The sequence below is a fragment of the Netta rufina genome (assembly GCF_964035555.1).
Source record: "Netta rufina genome assembly, chromosome: 3".
In the NCBI taxonomy this organism is placed as follows: Eukaryota; Metazoa; Chordata; class Aves; order Anseriformes; family Anatidae; genus Netta; species Netta rufina.
In genome coordinates this window covers 4,185,861-4,210,883 of record NC_140125.1, presented here as the reverse complement: position 1 = coordinate 4,210,883, position 25,023 = coordinate 4,185,861, and the positions used below count along the sequence as shown (strand labels likewise).

Sequence of the window (25,023 nt, the reverse complement as noted above, 5' to 3'; positions counted from 1 at the left end):
AATTATTGATTGGTGATGGCAGAGGGAAAGTGGGTGAGAAGATGAACTTGAAGTTTTCAACTTCTGAATTACTGGATTATGCAGTATTATGGGAGCTAATTCCAGCTACTTATGATATCTCTGACACCTAGTTTTCAGAGTACTTGCTTGTAGGTAACCTGTACAGAAAACTCATAAATGTGTACTCTAAACATTTACGTGATAATACCACTTATAGTTCTGAGAACTTTAAAAATATTTTAGAATACTTTTTTATGTCCTTGAAGATTGCTTAAGGAAAAGTCAAAATTAGAAATTATAAATTTATAAGGCATTTCATATTTTTGACAGATGAAATCTGCAAGTGAAGAGAATCTTTTAGATGAAGTAATGAAAAGTTTATCTGAGTCTGCTGAGCTGACAGGAAAGGAAAAGCTAAGAAAACAGGCATCTGCTGGTTGTGGTATTGTGAGGTCGTTAAGTGTAAAAAATACAGTTGATTTCTCAGATGGACGATCCATTAAAACAGAACAACTTGTAAGGCCCAGCTTCCGTAAAACTGAGGATGCCTACTTTACTAGCTCTCCAGTAAAATTTACATCAGGCACTCAAGGGAAGACCAAATCAGTTAAAGAAAAGATGCAAGCAACTGTATCACAGCGACAATCAAGAGATTGCAATCCTTATGCTACCTTACCTCGTGCAAGCAGCGTAATTTCTACAGCAGAAGGAACTACTCGAAGGACAAGCATTCATGATTTTTTGTCTAAGGATATTAGGCAACCTGTTTCAGTTGATCCAGCACCATCCAGCGCTGACAGAAGTGTTCCAGCAACATCTAGTGAGTACTCAGCACACCAGTTATCCCCTAATGTTTTGCACTGTGTGGCTTACAGAGTAGATTGTGTTCCACAAAGTGATGCAACTAATACAGTTAAACCACGTAATTTAGGATGTAACTTTGATGTGCCTAAGACTTCAAGGATGGAAAGGTCAAATTTTCATGAGAAAACTTTAAGCACAAATGTCTTTAATGATAAAGTCAGTGTATCTGGCAATGATAGCACAAGGTCATTTACTGTGGCTCATCCATTTTTATCCCTTAACACTGAATTAGTTAGTAATATAAGTGGATTGCCTCCAAGGTATTCATCAAAAACTGATCAGGTGAACCTGTCAACATTTAGATCTGTACTGAAAAGCCAAGAACAGCCTTCAGCTAATCAGGAATCTGATCATAGTGACCTACGGTCAGCTCTAACTAGTGAATTTGCTCCTACCACTTGTGTAAACACTAGTGAGGCTGAACCCCCGCTGCTTGTTTCTGAAGATAATAAAACTGTGTGGTATGAGTATGGTTGTGTATGAAAAGAAAATTGTATTTTTAGATATATAATCATATGTGACATGTAGGATTTCTTTTCAATGTCCACTGGATTTATAGAAAATTTCACTACGATGAAAAAGTGATTTGCTTTTAGATCTATGGGTTGTTGTTTTTTCTGAGAACAATGACACAGAGTTCAGCTGTGTACTCTAGCATGTATTCGAATGTAAAATTGTAATTTCACCAAAGTTTGCATGAAACGTTAATTGCACTGTGTATATTTTGCATGCCTTCAAAATTCTTTATAATACAAGCTATATTTAATTTGTCATCCATTACAAGTATTTTGTTTTTGTTTTTGTTTTTTTCCTGTATGTAACTGAATGCATGTTAAACCAGTTGCATGCTGCATTGCCAAAAGCGGCACAGTGAATTAATTTTTGGTCCAAAACAGTACTTTTCAGTTGTGGTCGTGCTTTCAGATGCATCAGTAACATGTTAGTTATGTATTTGGAGTAGAAATGCATTTTTTTCCTTCTTTCAAAAATGCTTCGTTTCATTAGCATTTCATTTAGAGATTTCAGGATCTCATTCTTAACATTTCTGCCACGTCCACTGTGTCACTTCACACATGGAACAAGTTATATCCCAATAATTCAGTGACTTACCTTGCCCAACAGATATGCATCCTTGTTCAGATTAACATTCAAATATTTTAATAAGTAACTACAATTAACATTCATAATCCTGAACATAAATGATAATTCTTAAGAGGTAAACAGTGTGCAGCACTTGCAATGAAAAAATGACCCTTTCCACCGTTTCCCTTTCATATGCATTGTTTTTTCCACGTCTGTTGTACAAATGTGGTGAGGTATGCTGTTCAGTAGGAGTCAAGTAACACAGTTATCTGAGACTCCGGGTGATGTATGGTAATAAAAACTTGTACTGATTATGGTGGAAATTCATTTTTTCTTCTCACTCAAAGTAACACTCATGTAATAAGAAACAAGGTGCAACAATAACAGAAACTGTGTTAAATATTTAGTGCTGCAGAAGCCAAATAATTTAAAATTTGCTTACCCAATTATAGGAATATAAGAATGCTTAAGTGAATAACTCATTACTGTTTAGCTGGTCATCTGGAATTTAATGTTGAAAAGTAATTACTTAAGCCACTATTTCAAGCAATTGCTAGAAACTTTGTAATGATAAATACAAACAACAGATTAAAATTGTGCCATACTTAAGTTATAATTCCATGAGGTTTTAGATGTTGGTGCTTTTTTTGAGAGGAAATAGTTACTTACAGTTGCAGTTCAAAATTATATGGGCTATGAAAAAAAAAAAAATATATATATATATATAAAGGAAAAATACTTAATTGGAAATAACAAATATCCTATTCTGATTTTTTCCAATTGAATTTATTTTGCCAGCAGTTTTGCAGCAGTCATGGTACTGCTGCATGAGTTGCACTTCAATTCCTTCACATTTAACTAAGGAGGGGTAGAAGTACTGCAGAAATAAGGAGGGAAAGCAGCAGACGTACATGTTGTTAGTCTCTAGGCTCTCCATTTCGTACAGCAGAATTGTTAACAAAGTGCAGAGGTAAACCTTTCCTTAGCTTCAACTAGTTTTCAAGATGGGGAAAAAAATGAATGTTTTAAACACGTTCTGTGAAGGGCAAACTCATTGTTTCAAAATACAGCAGCTATCCTTTACCATGTTTGCAGGCATCCATTATTATTGGGTTGAGAAATTTTTCAGTTCATCATTGTCCACAATGTGCTGCTAATCACTGCTGTATCATTGCCTCTAAAATTATTTCACCTTTTCAAAAAACAACAAACAAAAAAGTTTGATCTGAAGCAGAATCTTAGTTTCACATGCATTTTACTCTGATCTTGGGTCACATCATTCATCTTCATTTCTATTAATCCACAGATGTGTTTGAATTAGTTTTGAGATGAATAGTGCTCTTATCTGAAGTGACACATTCATACTGTATTTCATAAATGGAGAAATTAGAGAAAATCTTTTTAGCTCTGACAGTACGCGCTATAAGCTCACGCTTTCAGTATCTTTTTTCTTTTTTGGCTTAACTGATTGCAAGGTTGTGCCTTGCAGCAAAACTTCTCATGATGTTTAGAACAAGGTTTGTAGCTAGAGACAGTATCTTCTATTTAAATCAGTTGCTGCTGTTTGAGGAAATCAGCTAAGATTTCAGGCATGCTGTTCTCTCTTGTGTGGAAGCCTTACCTTGCTTAGGCCCTTAGACTATCACAGCTACAAAAAATAGCAATATTCTCCAGATACATGTTTATTATTAACTTTCCAGCACAAGCCCTGGTCCCCGATTGTAATGAGCAAGGCCAATCTAAAGAGAAATTTAGCTTCATGGGGAGAATGCTTAAAAGCTTGTTTTGAGGGCATCAAAAAAGTGTTTTTTTTTTTTTTCCCTGCCACTGCTCACAGAGCACTTGTTTGCATTGTTTCATTTCTTTTCACAGCACTAAACTTCCACACTCAAAACAAGTCTGATAGCGTATATTTATACCTGATAGTGAATGCCTTTAAAGCCTGTGTCTTGCATTATGCCAGGGAAGGAGGGAGCAGCGTTAAAACAGCTGCTTTCACTAATACAAAGGGCTTCAGTATAACTGAACGCTGGTGTCATCGAACACTGGTGCCTTGTGTCCTCTTACAGGAGTTCTTGATAATCTTGTCCAACTCAAGCTACTATTTGGAATTGTTTTATAAAGTTGTAATGAATTACATTTCAGTTCTGAGGATAATAATTTTTGTGCTCCTATACTTGCACCACTGCAGCACCAAAAGCATGGGCTTTTTTCATGTCTCTGAAAAAAAAAAAAAATTGTCAGCTTTTGTTTATTATATGTGAAAGATATTCTCATGTATAACAAGGATTATTTTTTGTCAGTTTTTTGGTCTTTACACATTAACAATGCATACATACATCATGGATGTCTGTTGGTTTCTGCCTAGGTAGTGGAAGGGTCTGTGAAATTCCTTTCAGATCTGGTCACTGCTGCTCTGTGGCCATTCAGGTGGCTAACTGTAAAACCCAAATGCCCTTGCTCATTTCTTGGTGCCTGTTGCCTTTAAAAATGATGTCAGGACTTTGCATGGTAATTATAAACACTAAATAGTGGCTGCCAGCCAAAGAAGGTTTTGTTGTTCAGGTTCAATAATTTGCTTGCAGTTAAATGTTTGCTTGATGCTTTGCTTTAAGTGAATAGTAAATTGAGATACTGCATTTTGCATGTTCAGCTGTTGCATGCAAAGATCATTTATGGCTTTTCTGAATTGAATGTGAGCATTTCTGTAAACATTTAGCAGATAAAAAAAAAAAGGTGAAGGAGTTCAGTTCTCAGCTAAATTCAGTCAATCTTGATTAAATATGATATTTTTCCTTTTCATACAGACATAAATATAGTGTTAGCGTATATCACAGTTAAGTATATCTGATTGTGGCTTTGAAAATAATACCTGATTATTCTAAATGCTAAGATGAATTTTAATGAGTATAATTGAGTAGGTGCTTCGAATTATTCTTCTGTCCCTCTTGTCTGTCCTTTCCTCTTATAAAAAAAAAAAAAAAAAAAAAAGTGTTTGTATATCCTTTTGCTCTACTAATAAGTAGAATGTGTTTTAATGCATGAGGGTTTTTTCATGTCCTGATAAACACAATGAATAATATGAAATGCTTTTCTCTGCAGATGTGGAAGCTATCCCAGAAAGCAGAAATTCAAAATGCAGGTCTAGGGAGCAACAAAGCTCCTAATTCTATTACCCACTACATGAGATGTGGGCCAAGTGGTGAGTTTCCTGCCCAATATGTAAATGAGATTAATTTCATTTACAACAAACTAACAGCATTACATATAAGAAAAAGTGCACATGGCATTAACCAGATGTAAATACTGCTTGCTTAACTGGCATCTATCTTGCTTATTAGTTAAGCCAGAACAGGTTGTTTTAGAGCAGTTATTTTGCCTATCTAGATAGGGAGCTTCAGTCCGTTTATCCTTTTGCTTGTAAAAATGCCATTTATTTTTATTTTTTAAATTTCTCTTGAAGAAAGTTCAGCAAAATCGGATTAAGAAGTAATATTGAAATCAGTTCTCAGATAAATCTAAAAGAATAGTTGAACAAAACATTTTTGTTTCATAAAGCATTCAATAGTATGAGGAAACTGCCTTTTTATAAAGCTTGTCTTTGGCGTTCTGTCCTTCTCTTGACTTCATTAAAACATCTTTAATGCATGCTGTTAGTGCTGTTAGTTCTGTTAGTGACTTAACTCTGTATTTTATATTTCTTAACTTTAAGCTTTTCTTATGTTCTTTTCTCTTTCTACCTTTTAACTGAACACAGAGAGAAAAGTGTCCTTCAGTATCTCAGTATGAAGCCTTTATTTCTGAAGTAAACAAGACAGCGACTGTAGGAATCATTAATAAAAATTAAGGGAATTTTTTACATTCTTCGTGACTAGAGCAGGCAAGAAATAAAAACCTACCTACCTTCCTTCCTTGAATCAAGGAGCTCTACTGGAGTCTACTGCCGAGAATTTGTAGATGGTCTTAGGAATTATTGCACATTGCACTGTTAAGATCTACTGAAAAAAGGACAGTTCTCATCTCCCTAAGGACCAAGAATTTTAAGGTCTCAAGAATTACTCCAGGAAAAAAAAAAAACAAAAAAAAAACTTTTAATCTTCTGTTTATGAAATTAGCCACTGATTTGCTTAAGCTTCTGCTAATACTTAGCCAAAAAACATAACTTGCAGTTTATATTTACTTCTGTAAATTTAAAATAAATGCTGTAGTATTTTGTTGAAAGTGACTGTATATACAGATACAAAAACCTCACAGCTTACTGGCGCTTCACTGCCTTATTTGGTTAGCATAATCTGCATGAAATTGCTCTTTAAAAAGTTTATGCTGATTTTTTTTTTGTTGCATACTGCAAGAGAAAAATTTGTTTACATATGTGAAAACATTTGATAACTAACAGAAGTGGGAGTCATGGGATAATCGTATTATATTGAAATTGTTTGTCATTTGTGTTTTTCACATTCCCAAGTTATTCTGCCTATGTACGTTCAGATTTCTTGACAGGAAATTGTCAGGTATGACTTTTCTGTAACTTCTATTTTAATATAAGGCTGTTCTCAACAAACGGCATTTCCAGGATAAGACTGTCTTACAATGTTTATGTATTGACTAATTTTTTCTTTTATTGTTTATCTTTTGACATGAGCTGTTTGTGGCTTAGGAGGTTTCTTGATGGCAAAAAATAATAATATCATGCATTTTTACAATCACCTCCCCTTAAGGTTATCTTTTATTAGTAAGATAAGTTTTGTTCATTATTGATTCATATTAAAGTCAGCAAATGTAATTGGTACATTCAACAGTTGTATACATTTGTTGTCTTAAAAGCATTTGCAGGGAGCTCAAAGGAAGCATACATGAACTTAGTAACAGATACAAAATCAGTGTAATTCTATTATATTACAAATCAGTAGGTACATTCATATTTATGTTCTAAAGGGTTATGTTAACTGTGTAACCTCCTAGTGCCAGGTCTTCCAAACAGGCGCGTAGAAAACGTTCACCTCCAACTTTCTCTGTTGACTTCCGGTAAGCATGGCTTGAATATTCACAGAACTTGGGTTGCAGACTGCTTGGAGATTGATCACACTGCTGCTTAGGTGGTGTGATACAGCCACTGCAACTTCTTTAACTTAATAACTTTTTTTCTCAAGGCTTACAGGTTTTATCATTATCACGACTCAAGCTTTCAGGAACAACTGAAAACGAATCATTTTCCACTGGAGAGAGAATGCAGTTCAATAGGTTTAAAAGCATATTGGAAAGTCATTTTTGGATTTTACTGAAATTATGTCAAAAGCAGGGAGGGGTAGAGGAAGAGTTCAATAAGCTTTAGAATGGGAATTTGTCTTTTTTCCTCTAAATAGCTTCTTTCTGAAATACTTTTTTATGACAGTGTTAAAAGGTCTAGATCAAAACATCGGTTTTGCAGTATAAACACTTTGTTCAGCCTGAGATTGTTTCCACAAAGAATTTTATTCCCCCACCCCCTTAAGTGAAAATAGGATGAATTTAGCAGCTTTCCACCATATAGAATTTCCATTCTTCCTCTAAAGACGTTTTTGGTGTTTTATTAAATTCATTAGTTTACTTTGGTTACCAACTCATACTAGGATCTGTTTCTGGTCCCCTTATTCTCCATGTCCAGATGTTGTATGAACAGTGTTCAGCAGCTCCAGGAGTGATCTGAAGCCTAGAGTATTCCTGAAATCCAGTTCCACAATGTTTTTGTAGGCAGGCTGAGCTCAGTTGCACGTGGAATAATTTCCCATGCTGTAATTGGCAATATGACCTTTTGGGGAAGGTTTCAGAGGACTCCAAACTGTGCAATGACAGCTACCAGATGTCACCAGAGGGGCAGGCGGGATGTATGGCAGTGGCCAGAACAGGCAGGGTGTGTCATGGCACGTCTGTACTGCAGGTAACTTGGGTGTTCCTGTATGCACTCAGAGCTCAGGGCATGGCTGAGTTTCTCCCACAGTACCAAGTGAGCCAGGCAGAGCCCTGGTGTGCTCTAGGAGAAAATTACTTTAAGCAATAAGAACTTGGTCTCAAGCCTGATCTCTGTGCCATTCCTGTACTGCAGTAGTGGCACAGCCATAGATTCTGAAGGGACACTTGCCTTTACATCATTTCGTAGACATGAAATGGGTAATGTCAGTAGCCCTTACTAAGAGCACAGCTCTTTCTGAAAGAGAATTGAAATATGGTAAATGTTAGGAAAGCATCTCCTATTCTGAATTTTGATACTTTTCAGGCTCGCTTCAGGGTCTGACTGTTGGTGGATTCTTCCAGAAGCTCTCCTCAACAATAGAGGACCGATGCATTTCAAACTATTAAACCCTGACTGAAGTAGCATCACTATTTTTAGAAGAACATGTATCTTGAATTAACAGATTTAACCTCTAGTGCCAAATGTTTTTTGTATTCACAGAATCTGTGCAGTTGTATGTGCTTAGGTATACCATGTACTCGAAGACCCTGGGAATGTGTGAGAGAAAGGTGTGTTGCCATGACTGATGCACAGCACGCTTCTCTGCAGGGAACATTGTTGGACACACGTAACCTTGTGCTCTCACATGTGGCTGTGCCATTTCCTTCACAGGGGCATCTCCTGACTCTTCATTTATTAGCTTTTTTTTATATTCCTGAAGTTGTCCAAGATACCCCATCACAGCTTCCTACGCTTGCTTTTTGTATGTTGTCACATCTTAAAGAATGGCTATGCAGTCACAACCAGGATGTTTAGTCACAAACATTACAATTACTATTCAACTGATGACACGTATTGGAAGTGAAATCCCCTTACCCAAAAAACTCGGCAAATCTTCCTTGCCTGAGAGAATCAGCAGGAATTCGAGGGCGAGACAACAGAATGCATCCTGCTAGGTCAGCCTAGCGTAGGTGCATCTGCATGCCAGAGGCCTCGCTAGTGTCCATCTGCGCCATCACGAGCAGGTTTCAAGGTGCTCAGGCTGCATCAGTGCAGAGGGGATTTTGGTTTGTGTTGACTGAATTATCCCAAAGCAGCACCGGGGTTATATTCCCAGCACCTTCTTCTGTGGAGAAGTTTCAGAGCAGAAGAGCTGTCCGGATGTTCTCTGTGCTCTGATGATGATGATGATGATTTTTTTTCCTTTCTGAATTGGTACAAAACTTACATAACGCACTTAATCTTTCCAGTCTGTGCCCATAAAATTAAAAACAAAAAAAAAAAAACAAAAAAAAAAAAACACCAATGTAATTTGGGAGCCACGACCCCTTTTTTTGAAGCACAGACTCCCAGAAGAGTAACACAGCAGCTGGTGGGCAGCCTACAACAAGAGTACATAGCTGTTTTCAGCAAGAGTTAAGAGTTGCCAAATGTGTCCCTGTTAGTTCAAGTTTACAAAAGATGTTTTAATACCGTACAATGTGTAATTTTCATTTGCTTTGCTGGTAGTCTGCTGAGGATTTAGTAACATTCCCACGTGTATTATTTTTAAACTTTTTCCAAGACATGATGCAGCCTAAACAAAGGAGCTCATGTATGATTCTTAGAGGTAGATGATAATGTATATGTAAATAATGCTTTGATATTAATAAAACTGCCTTAAAGGAATGTACCTAGGTGTGAAACAAAACTTAAAAAGCTCTTATTTAAAACTGTAATTTCCTTTACATACTGATTTTTTTAATGTTTGCCATTGTATACATTTATTAATGATGTTATTAAAATGCCGAACCAAATAATTTTTATTCTTATTTTGTGTGTACATTTATACACACTTTTTCTGGAAACTGATGTTACTGGAAGAATATTGGTGTTAAGTAATGGCGTTGTTGACGGTAATGTGTTTAGTGACTATTTCTTCTGGAAGGAAACTTATAAAACTGTAGCAGAAATTTTCTGGACAGTGTGTAGTTTGTTTTTGTGTTGCTTATTTGTAAAAATCTGTGTAGCTTTTAACTATACATTATTTTAATATTATTTAAAAAAAAAAAACACAACACTAATTTCATACAATAAGAACTCATTGCATATTTGCCAAGTGCAGTATTTGATGCTTTAGTTTTGCTTGGTCGTTATTTTTGCTGGAACAAGTCTCAGAATCTCTTCTAAAGATAAAGGTAGTTAAAGTTTAAGTTGTACAGATTTTAAGATTCGTGAAGCATAGTAAACTGCTATTGTGCATGTCTTTTAAACTCATCTTTCACATTTAAATTCTGTTTTTTTAAACTTGACAAGTTGCATTTACTCTTTTTTTTTTTTTTTTTTTCCTTCTTGGAAGTGATAAAGGATTTTGGGGGTAGCACAAAGAAGAAACCCTAAAAGGAAGGGAGAGTGAGTGGCAGGCAGAGGGTAAGATAAATTTCACTTCTAAAGATACCTAAGACTGTATCTTAATATCTAGGTATTTCAGTAACACATCTGTCAACCCAAAGTTCCCCGGGCAGTCCATTAATCAACGCAGTATTCCCAAACAATAGATGTTCATTTTAGTCTTTGATTTAACAAAAAGTATACAGCCATGTGTATCTGGACATCTTTTTGTGACTCTTATACAGGTTTCTATCTACTCAGCATTTTTAGGTCGCTTCTTTCTCATTTGAGCCAACTGCCATTATAGATGGGATCAGTTTCTGTCTTTCCAAAGTAGACAAGGAGAACTTAAACTGCTATATCGTGAAGTATGCTGTAGTTCTGTTCATATCTGTGAGAACAGGTGCCAAATCTCTCTGAAATAAAGGAAAACATGTTAACAATGTTTGAAATACCTTGTCTTGTCCTAGAAGAAGCTTTTTTTTCTTAATTAACTCAGTTAATGGAAGTTATTAATTTTCAAGATTTCACTGGGGCCTGGGAGAACTGTTCATGTTCTCAGCTCCTAGAATTGCCTTAGCTATATATAATAAAACTGAGTCAAATTGGGTGATTTTTGCCTTTTGTTGATTTAAAGTGTTTCCCTTGATCACTATTAGTATTGCATCCTTTAGCACGATACGGTAGCAAATAGTCCTTTTATATGACTGGTTGGTTTTGTGGTGGTTTTTTTTTTTTTTCATTTTTCTCTGTGCTCACCCTATTGCTTGCCTTTAGGCATTGTTCTCGCACAACAGACCCTTTCATTAGGCTGTGTTTAAAAGCCCTTTTCCCTGTCATCTTCAAATTTCACACGTTCACAACTCCTGTGTCTGGTTTTTAAGGGGTACTCATTGCCACAGTATTTCTGCTGGACTCCATGGAGTTTCTGCTTCTTCTGTCTTAATACAAAGAAAGTCTTTTGAAGGGAGTTTTATTTGTTTAGGTAGGAGAGAGGAGAAAGATTAGAAATTCAATGTTGAGAATGTGCTGGTCTGGTTCTTGTGATAGTAGATGCTCTTCTATACTAACTATATCCTGTATTTAAAGCAAAATCAACCTCCCCACAACCTTTTAAACATGGGGATGTTTGCATGTTCAGTCCCCTTCTGAAGGGAGAAACTCAAGTATGTCTGCTGTCCCACTGTTCTTTCCACTTCTGTAGGCACCTGGTTAAAAGGGTACAGTGGAGCAGAGAATATGCACATCTTCCCCATGAACCAGTAGAAATTGCACACAAAAATGAATGCAGTGCCAGGTTGTATTTACTTTCCTCCCAGGAATCACCAGGTAACACTGCAATTACAGGAAACTGCAATAACACTGTTCCTTAAAGCTCTTTTCCTTTGTTGCACCCCTTTCTGCTTTCAGACGTCTCCTTCTCGTTCTCGTTGCCCTAACGCAGCCGCTAGTAGTCGCATCATCTGGGAATTACCAGAAGACCTAGTAGTTAGTTCCTGAAGGGAGGATACTGGGAGAGTGAAAATGCAGCTAAAAATGTAGACAATCAAGTACATTTTCTGTAGTGCAACTAAGTTACTTTTTTCTAGATTAAAAATAAGGAAAAAAATAAAAGGTAACATAGTAGGGGATAAATGGATATAGTTTAAAAAAAAAAAAAAAAAACACATAGGACAGAAGTGTCAACAAATAGTTTAGACCTGCTAACTCATTATTTCTTAATTTAGATCTTCAAGCCCACTACCACACACAAAAAGTTCCACTTCATCCATTTTATTAATAAACACTACAACATAAATTCCATTTCTACTTGTTTACTTACAGGTACATCGCAATCATCTTTTCTTTGTAAGAATATTCTGTTAAAACTTTTAACAGCTGAAATGCAGTATTTTTTCCTCACCAGATTATACAACATAAGAAGGAGGATGCCTATTTTTTCAAATTGTATTTGTAATAAAAAATTAACCAGTTTTGCTCTATAAAAAATCTTTGCCAAGTAATAAAAACGTCAACTTCTCCTATTTACTGTCTTCATCAAAATGTATGATTATGGGATCGTGGCCTGTCGATTTCACAAACTTCATGAAGTCCTCAGGGCTTAAGCCCATGGTTGCAGAGTTCGTCATGGGATGGAAATACACCTTCTCGTGGCCCCCCTCCAGGAAGCCGGCATCCAGCACGAACTTCACGTCTCCTTGGTCGCAGAAGAGGGCCAGCGGCGTCGCGCAGCCTTGGCCCACTTTCAATTTTTCCAGCATGGCGTTTTCATCAGCAAACCTCAGGTTTCCGCTGCCAACGCCCAGTTTTTTGGCAAGCTCGTTCAGGTTGATCTGCCTGTCGTGCAGGACGGTCACCAGCCAGAAGCCTTTCTTCTTCTTGTCTCTGAGGAAAAGGTTTTTGCTGTGCCCTCCCTTCAGGTGCTGGACGTGTGGCATCATCTCCTCAACCGTGAACACCTGCGGAGCACAACGAGCGTCGTGTGAGGCAGCCTCACCGGCAGCTCTTGTTAAATATTTAACAAACGCCGCATGTCCCGCTCAGCCCCAAAACCCTGCCTTTTGATGAAGAAATTCCCCAAGAACCCGAATAAAACGCGAGGCGCCGCTCCCGCGCCCTTTCCCGTTCGTTTCTCACACGCGTCCGCGCTCGCTCGAAGGTGCCAGAAGGGAGCGGCGGGGGCCGGGCCCGGTACCTGCGGGTGCTCGGCGGTGAGCGCGGCGATGCCCAGCTCCCGCAGCCGCTGCTCCAGCGCCGCCCGCAGCCCCGCCGCCGCCATGGCCGCCCCGGGGCCGCCCCGCTCCGGCTCCGGCACCACGCAAGCGCTGGGCCCTCACGAGCCGCGCCTGCGCACGGCGGGGCGGGCCGTTGGGGACCGTTGGGGACGGTTGGGGGCCGTTGGGGCGCCCGCAGCGGGCCCGGCCGTGAGGGGCCGCGGGGTGTGAGGGGAGCCCGGCGTCTGCCCGGTTACCGCTCAGGGCATTTGTCCTCTGCGAGCGTGTCCGGCTGTTTCTGCCCCTTAAAGCGCTCTTTAAGGGGGAAAAAAGGAGTTGTTGGTTGGTTACTTCGTCCTCTGCTCGCTCCCTGTAGGCGCTGTGGTGCTGGAGGGGTTTTAAAGCGACCGTGGGCGTGTGGAGAGGGACTGAGGATAGCGCCTTGCCCGCGTGCTGCTTGGAGGATGGTACAGCACCGCCTGTGAGAGCACACAGAAGGTACTGGGAACGGGCCGGGAATGCAGGTAGATAGGAGCCACGAAATAGCGAACTGAACGAGAAGAGTAGCTTGAACAGGAGACTCTGCTACAGGGTAGGTAGCAAAATGACTCAAAACACAGTTAACGTGGTTAAAAGATGCGGGAGGATCTGACAGCTGTCTTGAAAAGCTTAATTGCTAAGCCAAGCCTTAGCATAGAAAAACGTCTCTGTGCACACAATAACACTGTTATCATGGAATCGTATCGTTAAAACAATATCATTAGAATGCTGCAGTCTCTTAGTGGAGGTATGTGCTCGTGTAAGTGTCATTTTGCAAATTTGTTTTACTGGTGGGAGAGGTAGGTTGCACCGGGTAGGTTGCACCGGGTATCTGTCAGTACGGTACAGATGTCACTTCTTTGAGGTAGTATCAAAGAACCTCGAGTTAGGAGTTTAGTAATTTACATTAAAGGTCAGCAAAGACAGGCGGAAGACTTGTAAGTTATGACAACATCAGTAGATCTGTGTGTCTGAACTGGAATAGTGACAGTGGCAGAAGGTGAAGTGCTTCAGGAAAATTAAAAATGAGCAGATCTACTAAGTAGTTTAACATTGTCAGTATCAAAAAACCTGCTTTGAAGCATTGTAGCATTTATGCCTTGTTTTCCTGTGCATATTGTCATAGCAAAGAACAACTTCCAGCCTTGAGACTGATTTCAATGTGTCCTTTTTATTTTCAGTGAAGAAATGAATCGAGGGTTGATAGCGAAGTTTGAAAATCTGGTCCAGTTACGTGGTGCTTGCCGACAGCTGCGTACTGTTTCCTACAGGAAAGTCAACAGAGCACAATGGAGGCCTGTGCAGTCATCTGCGTATCCCGTACGGTCTGTTCATCTGTATCCACGGTTCTGGCAAAAAGACAAATCAAGCAGTGCCACCTTATCTCAATACAGATATCTAGCTACAAAGGAGGTAATTAATAAAATCCAATAATCTCTGATTCTGTGTGAAATTTCAAAGTACAAAAAATCAGTTTGAGCGCTTTATGACAAAAAAGGAGAACTTTACAGAAGCTATTTAAGTTTATGAGCCAAAATGTACTTATTTGAGACTACATTGTTACTCCTCTCAAATATTGACTTGAAGTATTTATACCAGCAGCATCATGAATCTTGAAGAGGCAGGAGAACTTTTTTTTTCCCCCTTGTTTTGAACCAATATGGGGAAAAAAATTAAGGGCAGAATTAATTTTTATTTAAATTAAGGGCAGAAAGAACATTTTAAATATTCAGTGTGATGTTTTAAGTCATTAATTTATTGTAATTCATTCATATTATAAACAAAAAGATGTGGCTTGAGACCACTGTCTCTTTAATATTGTTTTTACTATTTCTTAGTTTATGCCAGCTGTATGTTCCTATATACATGTCTAATTCCATATAGGAGAAGAAAAAGAACAAGAAGAAATTGCCGCTGACCAAAGGTGAAGTGGAGATAAAGCAGCAGATGACTGTTGAGGAACTTGCACAAGCAATGGGCAAAGACATAGGTGGGAGCCTGCTTTGTTACTTGGGGTGTATTTTAACTGTTGTGTTTTAGTCAGCCACGACGCTTCCATGTGTGGTCAAGGCAAAAATGTTCTGAGATGGTACTAGTTGTTCCTAATCCTTCCCTTGGCAAGGTGGATTGTGCCCATTACCAAAGTAATTCCTTTAATCAAAAATATTTAACTGGAGAAAAAGAACATGTGGGTAGGCATGATGCCAGTCTAAGGAGAAAAAATGTTAGGCCATCCAAATTATTGGACAGGACACTATGACTGCTCCCAAAATGCTAGATTACATTGCGGTAGGAGAAACATTGCACCCTGGTTTGTTGAAGCGGGGTGAGAGCTGCTACGTAAAGAATTCGGGGCTAAAGAAAAGGTACAAAAGAGCTTCAGCCTGAGATATTTGTCTGAGAGCAGGATGTTGGGTTCAGGAGCAATTTGTGTTCCATTAAAACAGTCCTATTGCCAATTTCTTCTTCTCAACCATGTATTTTTTTCTGGCAAACTTCTTTCGCAGTAGGAAGGAGAGAAACAAGAGTCTGTCATGTCTCTATATGTTTCAGAGGGAGATTAGTAATGGTGCTGAAGTCAGTGTGGAACAATCGTTGACTATTTGTCCCGTATTTCTTCTGCCAGAGAAAGTCACAAATGAACAGATTTATCACATTTTCTTCCTCCTTGAATCACTTCTTAGCTATTTAGTTTAGACGAGTTTCAAGTAGGAAAGTAAGCTGTGAAAATTTGAGTGAAAAATAAGGTTGTAGCAACTTCTAGATAAATCTACCTAAAGCAAAAATGCTTTGTGAATGAAACTTACTGTTACAATATAACCTACTAACCCAAAATCTTAAATTGTATTTAACAATTAACAAACAGTGTGTTTCTGTCCCTTGTGTTGTTGTGGTTTTTTTTGGGTGAGTTGTTAAGTATCTTTCTTTCTTCCCTAGATCATGTTTATGAAGCCCTGCTGTACACAGATATTGATCTTGGTTCCGTAGAACCAGATTCCATTTTAAATGAGGACTATATCAAGCTAATTGTTAAAAAATCAGGAATGAAGTATAAGTCAGCAAAACTGAAAGAAGAGAAAGAAAGAGAAAATACAGATGCTGTAAAACGGTAAATTGTGAACTATTCTTTTTTGCTCTTTTTTATCCTATTTGTTTCTGCACCAGCTATTGATATACTGTGTTTTCTTTCTTCTAATGGTATGTTGATGATACCTGATAAGGTCATAAAGTGTAATATTTATAAGGTAGAGTTTACTGTTTTGATTTTTGTGCATTAAACTGATGTTCAGGTGTGATTTGTTTTAGGTGAGTTTTTTCTATGTGTTTTTCTGAATAAAAGCCAACTTTATCTTTTGATGCAGCAGGAAGATTGAATACTAAGAGGGCAAACTGTGTTAGAGGGCAAACTGTGTTATAGCAAGGATTTGCAGTTACTGTGGGGAGAAGCTAGGCTTACCTCTTCATCACTGAGTTCTGGTAAATGGTTTTTCGTTAGCCACACTGGGCATGATGGTGGCTTGGTGAACTTTTTTAGAATTTATGAAAGGTGTTTTTGTTTTGATTGCAGACCCCCTGCAGACCCAGCTTTATTAACCCCACGGCCCCCAGTTGTTACTATAATGGGCCATGTTGATCATGGGAAAACAACTTTACTTGACAGCCTACGAAAAACTCAAGTGGCATCAATGGAAGCAGGAGGCATTACACAACACATCGGTGCTTTTCTTGGTATGATCCAAGTGTACGTGCATGTGTGTAAAGCAATTTTCTCTTACACAATGGGCTGACTTGCTGACAGTTTATTTGGGGAAATGTTGCAGCATACACGGTTTATATGTAAGCAGTGAAAAAGGAAAGCATAACTTGTGATAACTGCAATGGAATAGTTCACTTGGAAGGGACCTACCAAGATCATCAGGTCCAACTGCCTGACTATTTCAGGGCTAACCAAAAAGTAGAGCATGTTATTAAGGAATATCAAGCACCTCACAAGGAAGGCTGTTGAGTGTTTGGACTGCTCTCCAGAATTTTTTCCTAATGTCCAGTCCAAACCTTCCCTAGTGTAGCTTTGTGCTGTTCCCACGTGTTCTGTTATCGGTTACCGGGGGGAGGAGAACAGTGCCTCCTCCTCCACTTCCCCTCCTCTGGAAGTTGTAGAGCAATGAGGTTTGCAGTTAGCCTTCCTTTCTCCAAACGAGGCAAACTTTTACAACTGTGTGGATGGAACTTTCAAGTGGATTGTACAACTGAAATAATTTTAGACTATTTTTGATTATGAAAGATTCTACTGTGCTTTTTTCTTCCCTGAGAAGAAGTACCTTTAACCTCCATGCCAGTTATCTGTCTGCCTTAAAAAAATCTGTTTTATATATATAAAAAAGTCATAAAATAACTGACTGCTCTGTTTACAGCAAGTCAAATAAACCTGTGTGAAATGTGTTGTTCACAGTGCATCTGCCGTCTGGGGAAAAGATAACTTTTCTTGATACTCCCGGACATGCAGCTTTTTCAGCCATGCGAGCAAGAGGTACCTCTGTAACTGACATAGTCATACTGGTTGTAGCGGCGGAAGATGGAGTGATGCAACAAACTGTAGAATCCATTCAACATGCTAAAAACGCAGGAGGTACAGTGTTTGACTTCTTAACATTACGTTTGGAACAAAGTGGCAAGCCCAGTGCATAAAGTTAATCCATGAGATGTGTGTTACTGTGCAGCTCAAATATGGAGCACCTTGCAATTGTTTATCTGCCTCTCAAAGGAAACTCCTTGAATTAAAATCCATGGACTTTGTGAAGTTGCTGTCCTATCCTGCCTCCTTCTGCCCCAGGAAGGTGTCTGAAAATACATACCAAATATTATATTAGTACATAAAAATATTAAGAAATTTTTGCAGGATTTGTAGTTTTGCCAGAAAAGCATGAGTAGTGTGTAGGTAGCTTTTTTTTTTTTTTTTTTTTTTTTCTTCTATATCAAAATAACAACGCCAAGTCTCTAATTAAGGTTGCTCAGGAAATAGGTGCCAAGAGAGATGATTTGTTCTAAGTGGTCACAAGCTGTTCTAACATCTTACTGCAGCTATTCTAGCAGCACCAAGTTTTTGTTAGGTCAACAATATGTTTCTTCCCTTCTTTTAGTTCCTCTTATCCTTGCCATTAACAAATGTGACAAACCTGAAGCTGATCCTGAAAGAGTGAAGAAGGAATTGATGGGTCACGATGTGATCTGTGAAGAGTTTGGAGGGGATGTTCAAGCTGTAAATATTTCAGCACTCAAGGTAAAGTTTTGAAACAAATGATGGTGTTCATGGATGCCTAAGATGTGCATACACCCGCATTTTTGTTTGGTGGTTGGAATATGAATGCTTATCTTTCTGGTATTTGACACCTTACCATGAGCTAAGTGCTGCTGCCTCTCACCAGGATCATTTGAAACATAATCCTGTCGTATTTTGAGGCTCAGCCCTTCAGTGAGCACTAGAAACTATTTTTCTTCCTTGGGAAATGTAGTGGCTGGTTTTCAGGTTAATCCTAGTTTTTGTTTCCTCATATGTTCCATGATTGTTTATTTGTGCAAAATCAAGGTCAATGATAATGGCATGTATGAAGAGAGAAATTCAAACGAAGGTAAATATTTTTATAACACATGCCTTATTACAGGAACATAGTTTTGTAGTGAACTTGCAAGGATAACATAGTAAATCATGTGAACAACTGATAGCTTAAAAAATAAACTATGTTTGCTTATAGTTTTATGGTGGCCAAACTAATGCAGCAGTATCTTAGGCTTATTGCTGTCCTTCCACATGCATTCCATCAGTCATCTTCTAAAATTTCAGCCAAGTTCAAGACCTTTTGAAGTTGTTCCCTTATGCTTTTTCAAAATAGTTATGCATAAAAATGGTTTCTCCGTTCACCTCTGTAGCAGAATATTGCAATTTGCATTTTTAACTATGATGCTGTGAAGAGGAAAGTAAGGAAACTGTCCTTGCTAATGTTATCTTGTGTTCTGGACCACCAGTCGTAGTATTTCATTACTTTAGTACCATTTTACCTTAAAAGGTGAAGGAATCCGTGGTGTTGGATAGTATTGCATTGTTAGAAGTTCTGAATTAAATGGGAGATGTTGGCACTAAGATTTCAACTTCTGATCTTTTTTTAATTGGGCACTTCCTTTTTTTCTTTTTTTGTTTGGTATGGTTTTATACAGGGTGAAAACCTGATGGTTTTGGCAGAAGCAACTGTTGCTTTAGCAGAGATGTTAGAACTGAAGGCAGACTACACAGGTCTGGTAGAGGGGACTATAATTGAGTCTCGCAAAGACAAAGGGAAAGGGTAAGTTATTTGTTGTCTTTACAACTTCAAGGAAGCAATTTGTAATAATGCAGCAATACTGTTCACGTGGTTTGTAGTACTTAGGATTAATATTGTACTTTTTTTGTTTGGAATTAGATAAAAAACTGCAGTTTCTTTGCTGCACTTGTAAATAAAGTGCTAAAACATTATTTTACAGCATGACGTACAGAAAAAGAGGTTATAAACTGATACAACACAAGTTATATCACTGAAATGAAATCCTGTAAGCTCAGGAAATACTCTTAAAATGTTAGAATGGATGTATTTTTTTAACATCATTTAAAAGTAAAGGTGATGAAGTTCATAGTCATAATATAATAAATAGATACAATTTATCAAAAACTGCATGACATTTTACACTTCAAAGTATTTTAGCCATTTTGCATGTCCTCTGTGAAGAAGGCGTGTTCTGCCCTCTTTAAAAATGAACTGAAGGCTGGAAATTTTGGGGGGAGAATGGAATGGGTGTTCACTTAACATGCGAAATCAGTCTGTTGCTGAGAGGTTCAAGATGCCAAATTTTGTATTGATCTGCAGAAATGAAGAGTACGGTACAGGTTTGGGGCTTTTTGCACTTCAAAATTTTCTTTGCATGCTGATGAGAATGAGTCACAGGAATATTGTGCCTGAGATTGATTGCAAGTACATCAAGTTTTGTGTTTCCTTACTTATGCTAAGCCTGAAAATGGTCACTTTAATTTTGTTATTTTCCTCTCTGCTCTTTGCTAGTCCAGTTACCACAGCCATTGTCCAAAGAGGAACCCTGAGGAAAGGCTGTGTTCTGGTTGCAGGGAAGACCTGGGCAAAAGTGCGTTTCATGTTTGATGAGAATGGAAAAGCTGTAGATGCAGCCTCTCCCAGCATCCCTGTGGAAATCATGGGCTGGAAGGAAGTTCCTTCGGCGGGAGATGAAATCCTTGAAGTAGAATCTGAGGTACAGAAAGCACTGTTTAATGGAAAATTCATACTGCAGTAAGGTAGAAAGGAAGGAGCCAAGTTTAAAAATAATAAGTAAATCACAATAGAATTGCATTTCATTCTAAGTAACCAAGGTAAACTGATGAAAGATGAAGGCTGAGCGTGGGTATTAAGATGCCTGAGCTAGGTGTTCTGTAAGAGGAATGAGAATTTGCATGTTGCCTCTTTCTTTCTCTTCCACTGCCCCCACCTCTCTCCTGCTGGACTGTTACATCCTCTTCTCTCCTCTCCAGGCATCCAAATTAATCTACTTTACAATCACATGAAGAAAGCAGGCTGCCAGGGGAGATAAAGAGTGGCCTTTGGTTCATACCCTTTACTTCTCATGGTCATTATGCCTTCCTCTGTGATATGTTTGCAATGAATGTAGTCTTAAATGGCTGCTCCAGGGATAACCTGAGATACATTCTAATGTGTGTCCTTTCTAAAGGCACGAAAAGCTGTTTTCACTTTCATATATAAATTACTATGACCCTACCCGGAGAACAATCCAGTACTTAATAGTATCAGTATTGTAATTTTATGAGAGAATTAGTTTCTGACAGAAAACTGCTTAAAAATTTATCTTGAAATATGTGTTGTGGGAGCTGGACAAATACCACTTGAAAAAATAAAAAATAATTATTTTCTCTGATGCAGAGATACCTTGAGTTGTGCTGTTGTAGCACGGGAGGAAGTCATTGTGCTGATTCTTTGTCATCATAGCAGCAAAATCTATTGATAAATGCTAAAGAAAATGAGTAGGATGGTAGAGAAGAAACAGAAGGATAAATGAGAGTTAATGTGGACTTCTCTATTGCAAGATCGTTTCTTTTTTTCCTGACCAGCAAAGGGCACATGAAGTTGTAGATTGGAGAACCTATGTTGAACAGCAAGAGAAGATGAGAAAAGATGGGGAAGTTATTGAAGCAAAGCAAAAGGAACACAGGGTGGAATATGAGAGGAAGCAACAGCAGCTAGCCCATCTGACCTGGAGACAGAGAAGGGCATTGCTCTACAAGACCAACAAGCATCTAATGTTCTCAAAGCCTAAAGAGAGAACAGAAGTGGACAAAAACGTGCTGTCAGTAATTGTTAAAGGTACCATTCTGTTCTGTTTACTGCTGCAATGTTTCCGTGCTTCTCAAATGCTCAGTCTGCAGCGTAGTTCTAAATAATTAACAAAAATGTTGTTGGCAGAAGTTTGATCAATTTAAAACTGAACAAATTATCGAATGCCTCTCAGGAAGGGGAGAGTCATCAGAAATCATCCCGTGGTCAGAATAATGTGCTTCCAGAAGGGTCAGAGCAAGATGAAATCTTAGGGACCCAAACCCTTACCCAGGAACTCCTGAATAAAAGCCATACAAGTGCATGTGTGCGCATGTGTGTAAGTTATATGAACAGCAGTACTGCATTAGCAGAATGGAGGAAAAGAACATCTGTGTATTAGTTAAAGTGGGGCAGGAGGAACTCGGTTTGACCTTACGTTCAGTGGTATACGTGCAGTAGTAAGTGAAAAACTATGCAGACTTGACCTAGAAATGGCAGCAGATGTGGAGCTTCTGGTCCTGCTGTCTTTATTCACTTCACATTTGTGATAGAAAGACTTCTCAGATGTCTTCTAATATACTGCTGGAAATATAAAAAGAATGCTAAATATCCAAGCTTTTGATTATATTGCATAATGTGGAATTTTCATTCCCCTAATTCTTCTTCTTCAGTATCACTTTGATTGATACAAAGTCAACAGCACTACCGTTTATATACCCAGGTGATGTGGATGGATCTGTCGAAGCTATTCTGAACATTCTGGACAGCTATGATGCTGATGATGAATGTAGATTGGATATCATCCATTTTGGAATGGGAGATATCAGCGAAACTGACATAAGTCTTGCTGAAGCATTTAATGGTGAGTGTATGTTTTAAAATTAATTTACAATTAGTAGAAACTTCTCTCCATTGAAATCAGTAGATCTCATACTATTTTTTTTTTTTTTAATAATTAACAGCATCGATAATGTAAACTTATGTATATTAATAATAGCAAGTAACACCTTTAACATCAAATACTAATGCAGGTAGGGAAGGCTAGAAATATCACAGAAATAGGACTGTGACAGCCATTGTCAGTAACTGAATTATTAATGGCAGATAATGGTTGGATCTCAACTTCTCACTTAAGTTGCTTTATGATGTTGAGCAGGGCAATGCCAGAAAAGCAGCACACAACAGAATTTCCTTTTGCTCGGGGAGGTCACTGAAAAGAAACACCTGTATCAATAGTTGGTCCCCTTTTTGTGCCATGATTCTCACCTGCTCTAGAATGTGAGGGGGTCGCAGGACCTAACACGCTCCACGAGTGCATGAGAATGTAGAAAGTTCATTTCCAGCGTATACCGGGCAACCAAATTGTTTTCCCAGCCCAAAAATGGGGGAATTTTTTATTTTTTTTGTGTGTGTGTGGTGCCATCTACTCTGGTGGGCTCTGTGTATGCAGTAATTTCTGATAACTTCATCTCTGTCATGAGGGAACTTTCTGTGAGGAGTTCTGAGCCCATTTGTTTTGATATGAGGCGAGTAGTAGTGGGTGTGCTGACTGCAGTGATAGTGGGGGAGGTACATGGTCCCCGATTAAAAGGGAAGTAGTGAAATGATGTTTCTTGTATTGCTGACTGGTAATGCTAATTTTAACCTGTGCTGCAAGTTCAACATTTCAGGAGATGCCAAATGCTTTCACTTATTGTGTAATAATTTCTTATGTTATCAGTTGCTGATTATTATATTTGCCAGGTGTTGTTTATGGATTCAGCGTGAAAGCCAATGAAACTGTTAAAAAACTGGCTGCTAAAAAGGGAATAAAAATAAAACTTCACAACGTCATCTACAAACTTATTGAAGACTTGCAAGATGAGCTAAATAGCAGACTGCCTCCATCTGTGGTGGAAAATACAATAGGTGAGTTTTCAGGGAGTATTAAATTACATTTTTCCTTGTGCTGTATGGCTTTAGGTTTGCACTCCGATGATGCGTTCCTCCTGTATCAAATAATTAATGCTCCTCTGTAGCTGCCTTTCTATTTTGTTATACAGCTTAGCAGGTGGAAGAGCATGGCTTGGTTTTTCTTATGTGTTTGTTATTCTCCTGTACTTCTTAGAACTCTACTACGTTTTTTTTTCTTTTAGGGACAGCTTCTGTTCTTGACATCTTCTCTGTAACAGTAGGAAAAAACAAAATTCCAGTAGCTGGGTGCAGAGTACAGAAGGGGCAACTTGACAAAAAGATGAAATTTAAGTTAATCCGTAAAGGGGATGTTATTTGGAAAGGTAAGTAACTAGCTGCAAAACTAGTGTTTGTGCTCAGTGTTACAACGTGACTAGTTAGTTCCCGGTGAAATTAATGCAGAAAGTGTGCATCTAATCACAAGGCAATTAATTACGGGTGCTGTTTAGGATGGAATCGTTCAAAGCAGAGAAAGCTGTAAAATGGCATCATTCTCCTTATCCAGACCTCTTTCTAACCCCCGCTTTTCTGGTAGAAAAGTAGTTATCACAGCCTTTGCCTATGGAAAAAGACTGATGCTTGACTTTAATCAGCTGCAGCCACTTGCAATCTCCAGGTTGTCTGGCTTTTGTTTTGTAGCTATGTGGTGAAACCTGAATTGTGTGAGAAGGGGAAACCAAAACACATCTATACTCTGTCAACTGGGTTTTCTTTCTTTTTCCTCTCTGTAGGATCTTTATCATCGCTGAAGCATCATAAAGATGATGTCCAGGTAATAAAAACAGGTATGGATTGTGGATTAAGTTTGGACAAGCATATAGAATTCAATATTGGAGATGAAATTGTCTGTTATGAAGAAAAAGAAGTTCAACAGACAACTTCGTGGGATCCAGGATTTTAAAATGCATCTGAATCCCCAGCAAGGACATGTACTATTCCTGGCCTTGAACTCTTTACATTAAATGAGCTTATGAAGAAGCTTATGTGCATCTCTCTGTTTAAACCTCATCAAGCAACCAACGTACCTCACGGGAGCACCAGATGAATGACCCTAACTGCAAGCACTTTGTGTGTAAAGCCATCAAGGTGTAAATACTTCCAAATTTATTGATTTCAAAATAGCTGAGCCCTCTTTCTCTTCCCCTACAAGGGTGCTGGTACTATTTTTTCAGTATATGGTCTTCATGGTGGGGACCCTCCTTTGCTCTAGTGCTGATTCTGTGTATGATTTCAGACTTGTTGGTCTCCCAGGTTTCCTGATAAGAATCGCAGTGCTATCTACTCATGTGAGAACAGACCTCTTAGAGGTCAGAGTTAGCTATGGCAGAACAACAAAAAAAGCAAATACACCCTGCTTCCCTCATCTACAATTGTAGGAATATTTGTTCATGACTGGCTAATGCTGTGAAAAGCAGGTCAGAAATCAGACTTTCATGGCTGACCGTAACTGGGGAGAATTGAATATTTTTGGAAAAAAAAATAGGAATGGTGCTTGCATAGTTCATATTTGAAGTACTAAATCACTAAATATTCATGTTAAATGAGTTTCAGAACTAGGAGTTCTGAAAAGGATTCTCCTGTGGTCTTTGCATAGCTGTTTTTTCCCCTTTTCCTTGGGAAAAGAATTTCGCCCCCAAAAAGAGGTATAGAACAAGACTTAACAAGTCTTTTTCTTACCAGTGAAGAGGAAATACAGTGCAGAAAT

General features: G+C 38.3%; 3 protein-coding genes across 5 annotated transcripts in view; 2 read left to right on the top strand and 1 right to left on the bottom strand.

The window, feature by feature from the left end:
- CCDC88A (coiled-coil domain containing 88A) overlaps positions 1–1,347 on the top strand; it is a gene marked incomplete at its 3' end in the record, with an annotated part of 72,091 nt that extends 70,744 nt beyond the window's left edge. For both annotated transcript variants that reach the window (XM_084283583.1, XM_084283582.1), the window contains exon 31: positions 331–1,347. In XM_084283583.1, coding sequence (XP_084139709.1) covers positions 331–1,347 — 1,017 coding nt within the window. The remainder of the gene's footprint in view (positions 1–330) is intronic.
- A 10,656-nt stretch (positions 1,348–12,003) lies between these two features.
- LOC311207802 (prolyl-tRNA synthetase associated domain-containing protein 1-like) lies at positions 12,004–13,060 on the bottom strand. The gene is made up of 2 exons (XM_084284103.1): positions 12,942–13,060; positions 12,004–12,705 (listed from the first exon to the last, which is right to left on the bottom strand). Exons 1-2 carry the CDS (start codon positions 13,023–13,025, stop codon positions 12,268–12,270), a joined length of 522 nt encoding a protein of 173 aa, XP_084140229.1. The 5' UTR covers positions 13,026–13,060; the 3' UTR covers positions 12,004–12,267.
- A 265-nt stretch (positions 13,061–13,325) lies between these two features.
- On the top strand, positions 13,326–24,983 carry MTIF2 (mitochondrial translational initiation factor 2). 2 transcript variants are annotated; one of them, XM_084284102.1, is made up of 14 exons: positions 13,326–13,458; positions 14,181–14,412; positions 14,884–14,989; positions 15,937–16,108; positions 16,568–16,728; positions 17,450–17,626; positions 18,138–18,277; positions 19,210–19,334; positions 20,085–20,289; positions 21,161–21,413; positions 22,087–22,227; positions 23,109–23,273; positions 23,501–23,641; positions 24,050–24,983. In XM_084284102.1, exons 2-14 carry the CDS (start codon positions 14,188–14,190, stop codon positions 24,217–24,219), a joined length of 2,181 nt encoding a protein of 726 aa, XP_084140228.1. In that variant the 5' UTR covers positions 13,326–13,458; positions 14,181–14,187; the 3' UTR covers positions 24,220–24,983. The 2 variants fall into 2 exon arrangements, with proteins under 2 accessions (XP_084140228.1, XP_084140227.1); XM_084284101.1 differs by having other exon boundaries at positions 13,420–13,552.
- Positions 24,984–25,023: the final 40 nt, after the last annotated feature.

Coding starts and splice junctions, on each gene's coding strand:
- LOC311207802 (XM_084284103.1), bottom strand. CDS start 13,025: ATGGCGGCGGCGGGGCTGCGGGCGGCGCTGGAGCAGCGGCTGCGGGAG. Junction 12,706..12,941: donor TCACCGCCGAGCACCCGCAG/GTACCGGGCCCG, acceptor TGTGCTCCGCAG/GTGTTCACGGTTGAGGAGAT.
- MTIF2 (XM_084284102.1), top strand. CDS start 14,188: ATGAATCGAGGGTTGATAGCGAAGTTTGAAAATCTGGTCCAGTTACGT. Junction 16,109..16,567: donor AATACAGATGCTGTAAAACG/GTAAATTGTGAA, acceptor TTTTGATTGCAG/ACCCCCTGCAGACCCAGCTT. Junction 21,414..22,086: donor GCTGTCAGTAATTGTTAAAG/GTACCATTCTGT, acceptor TTATATACCCAG/GTGATGTGGATGGATCTGTC.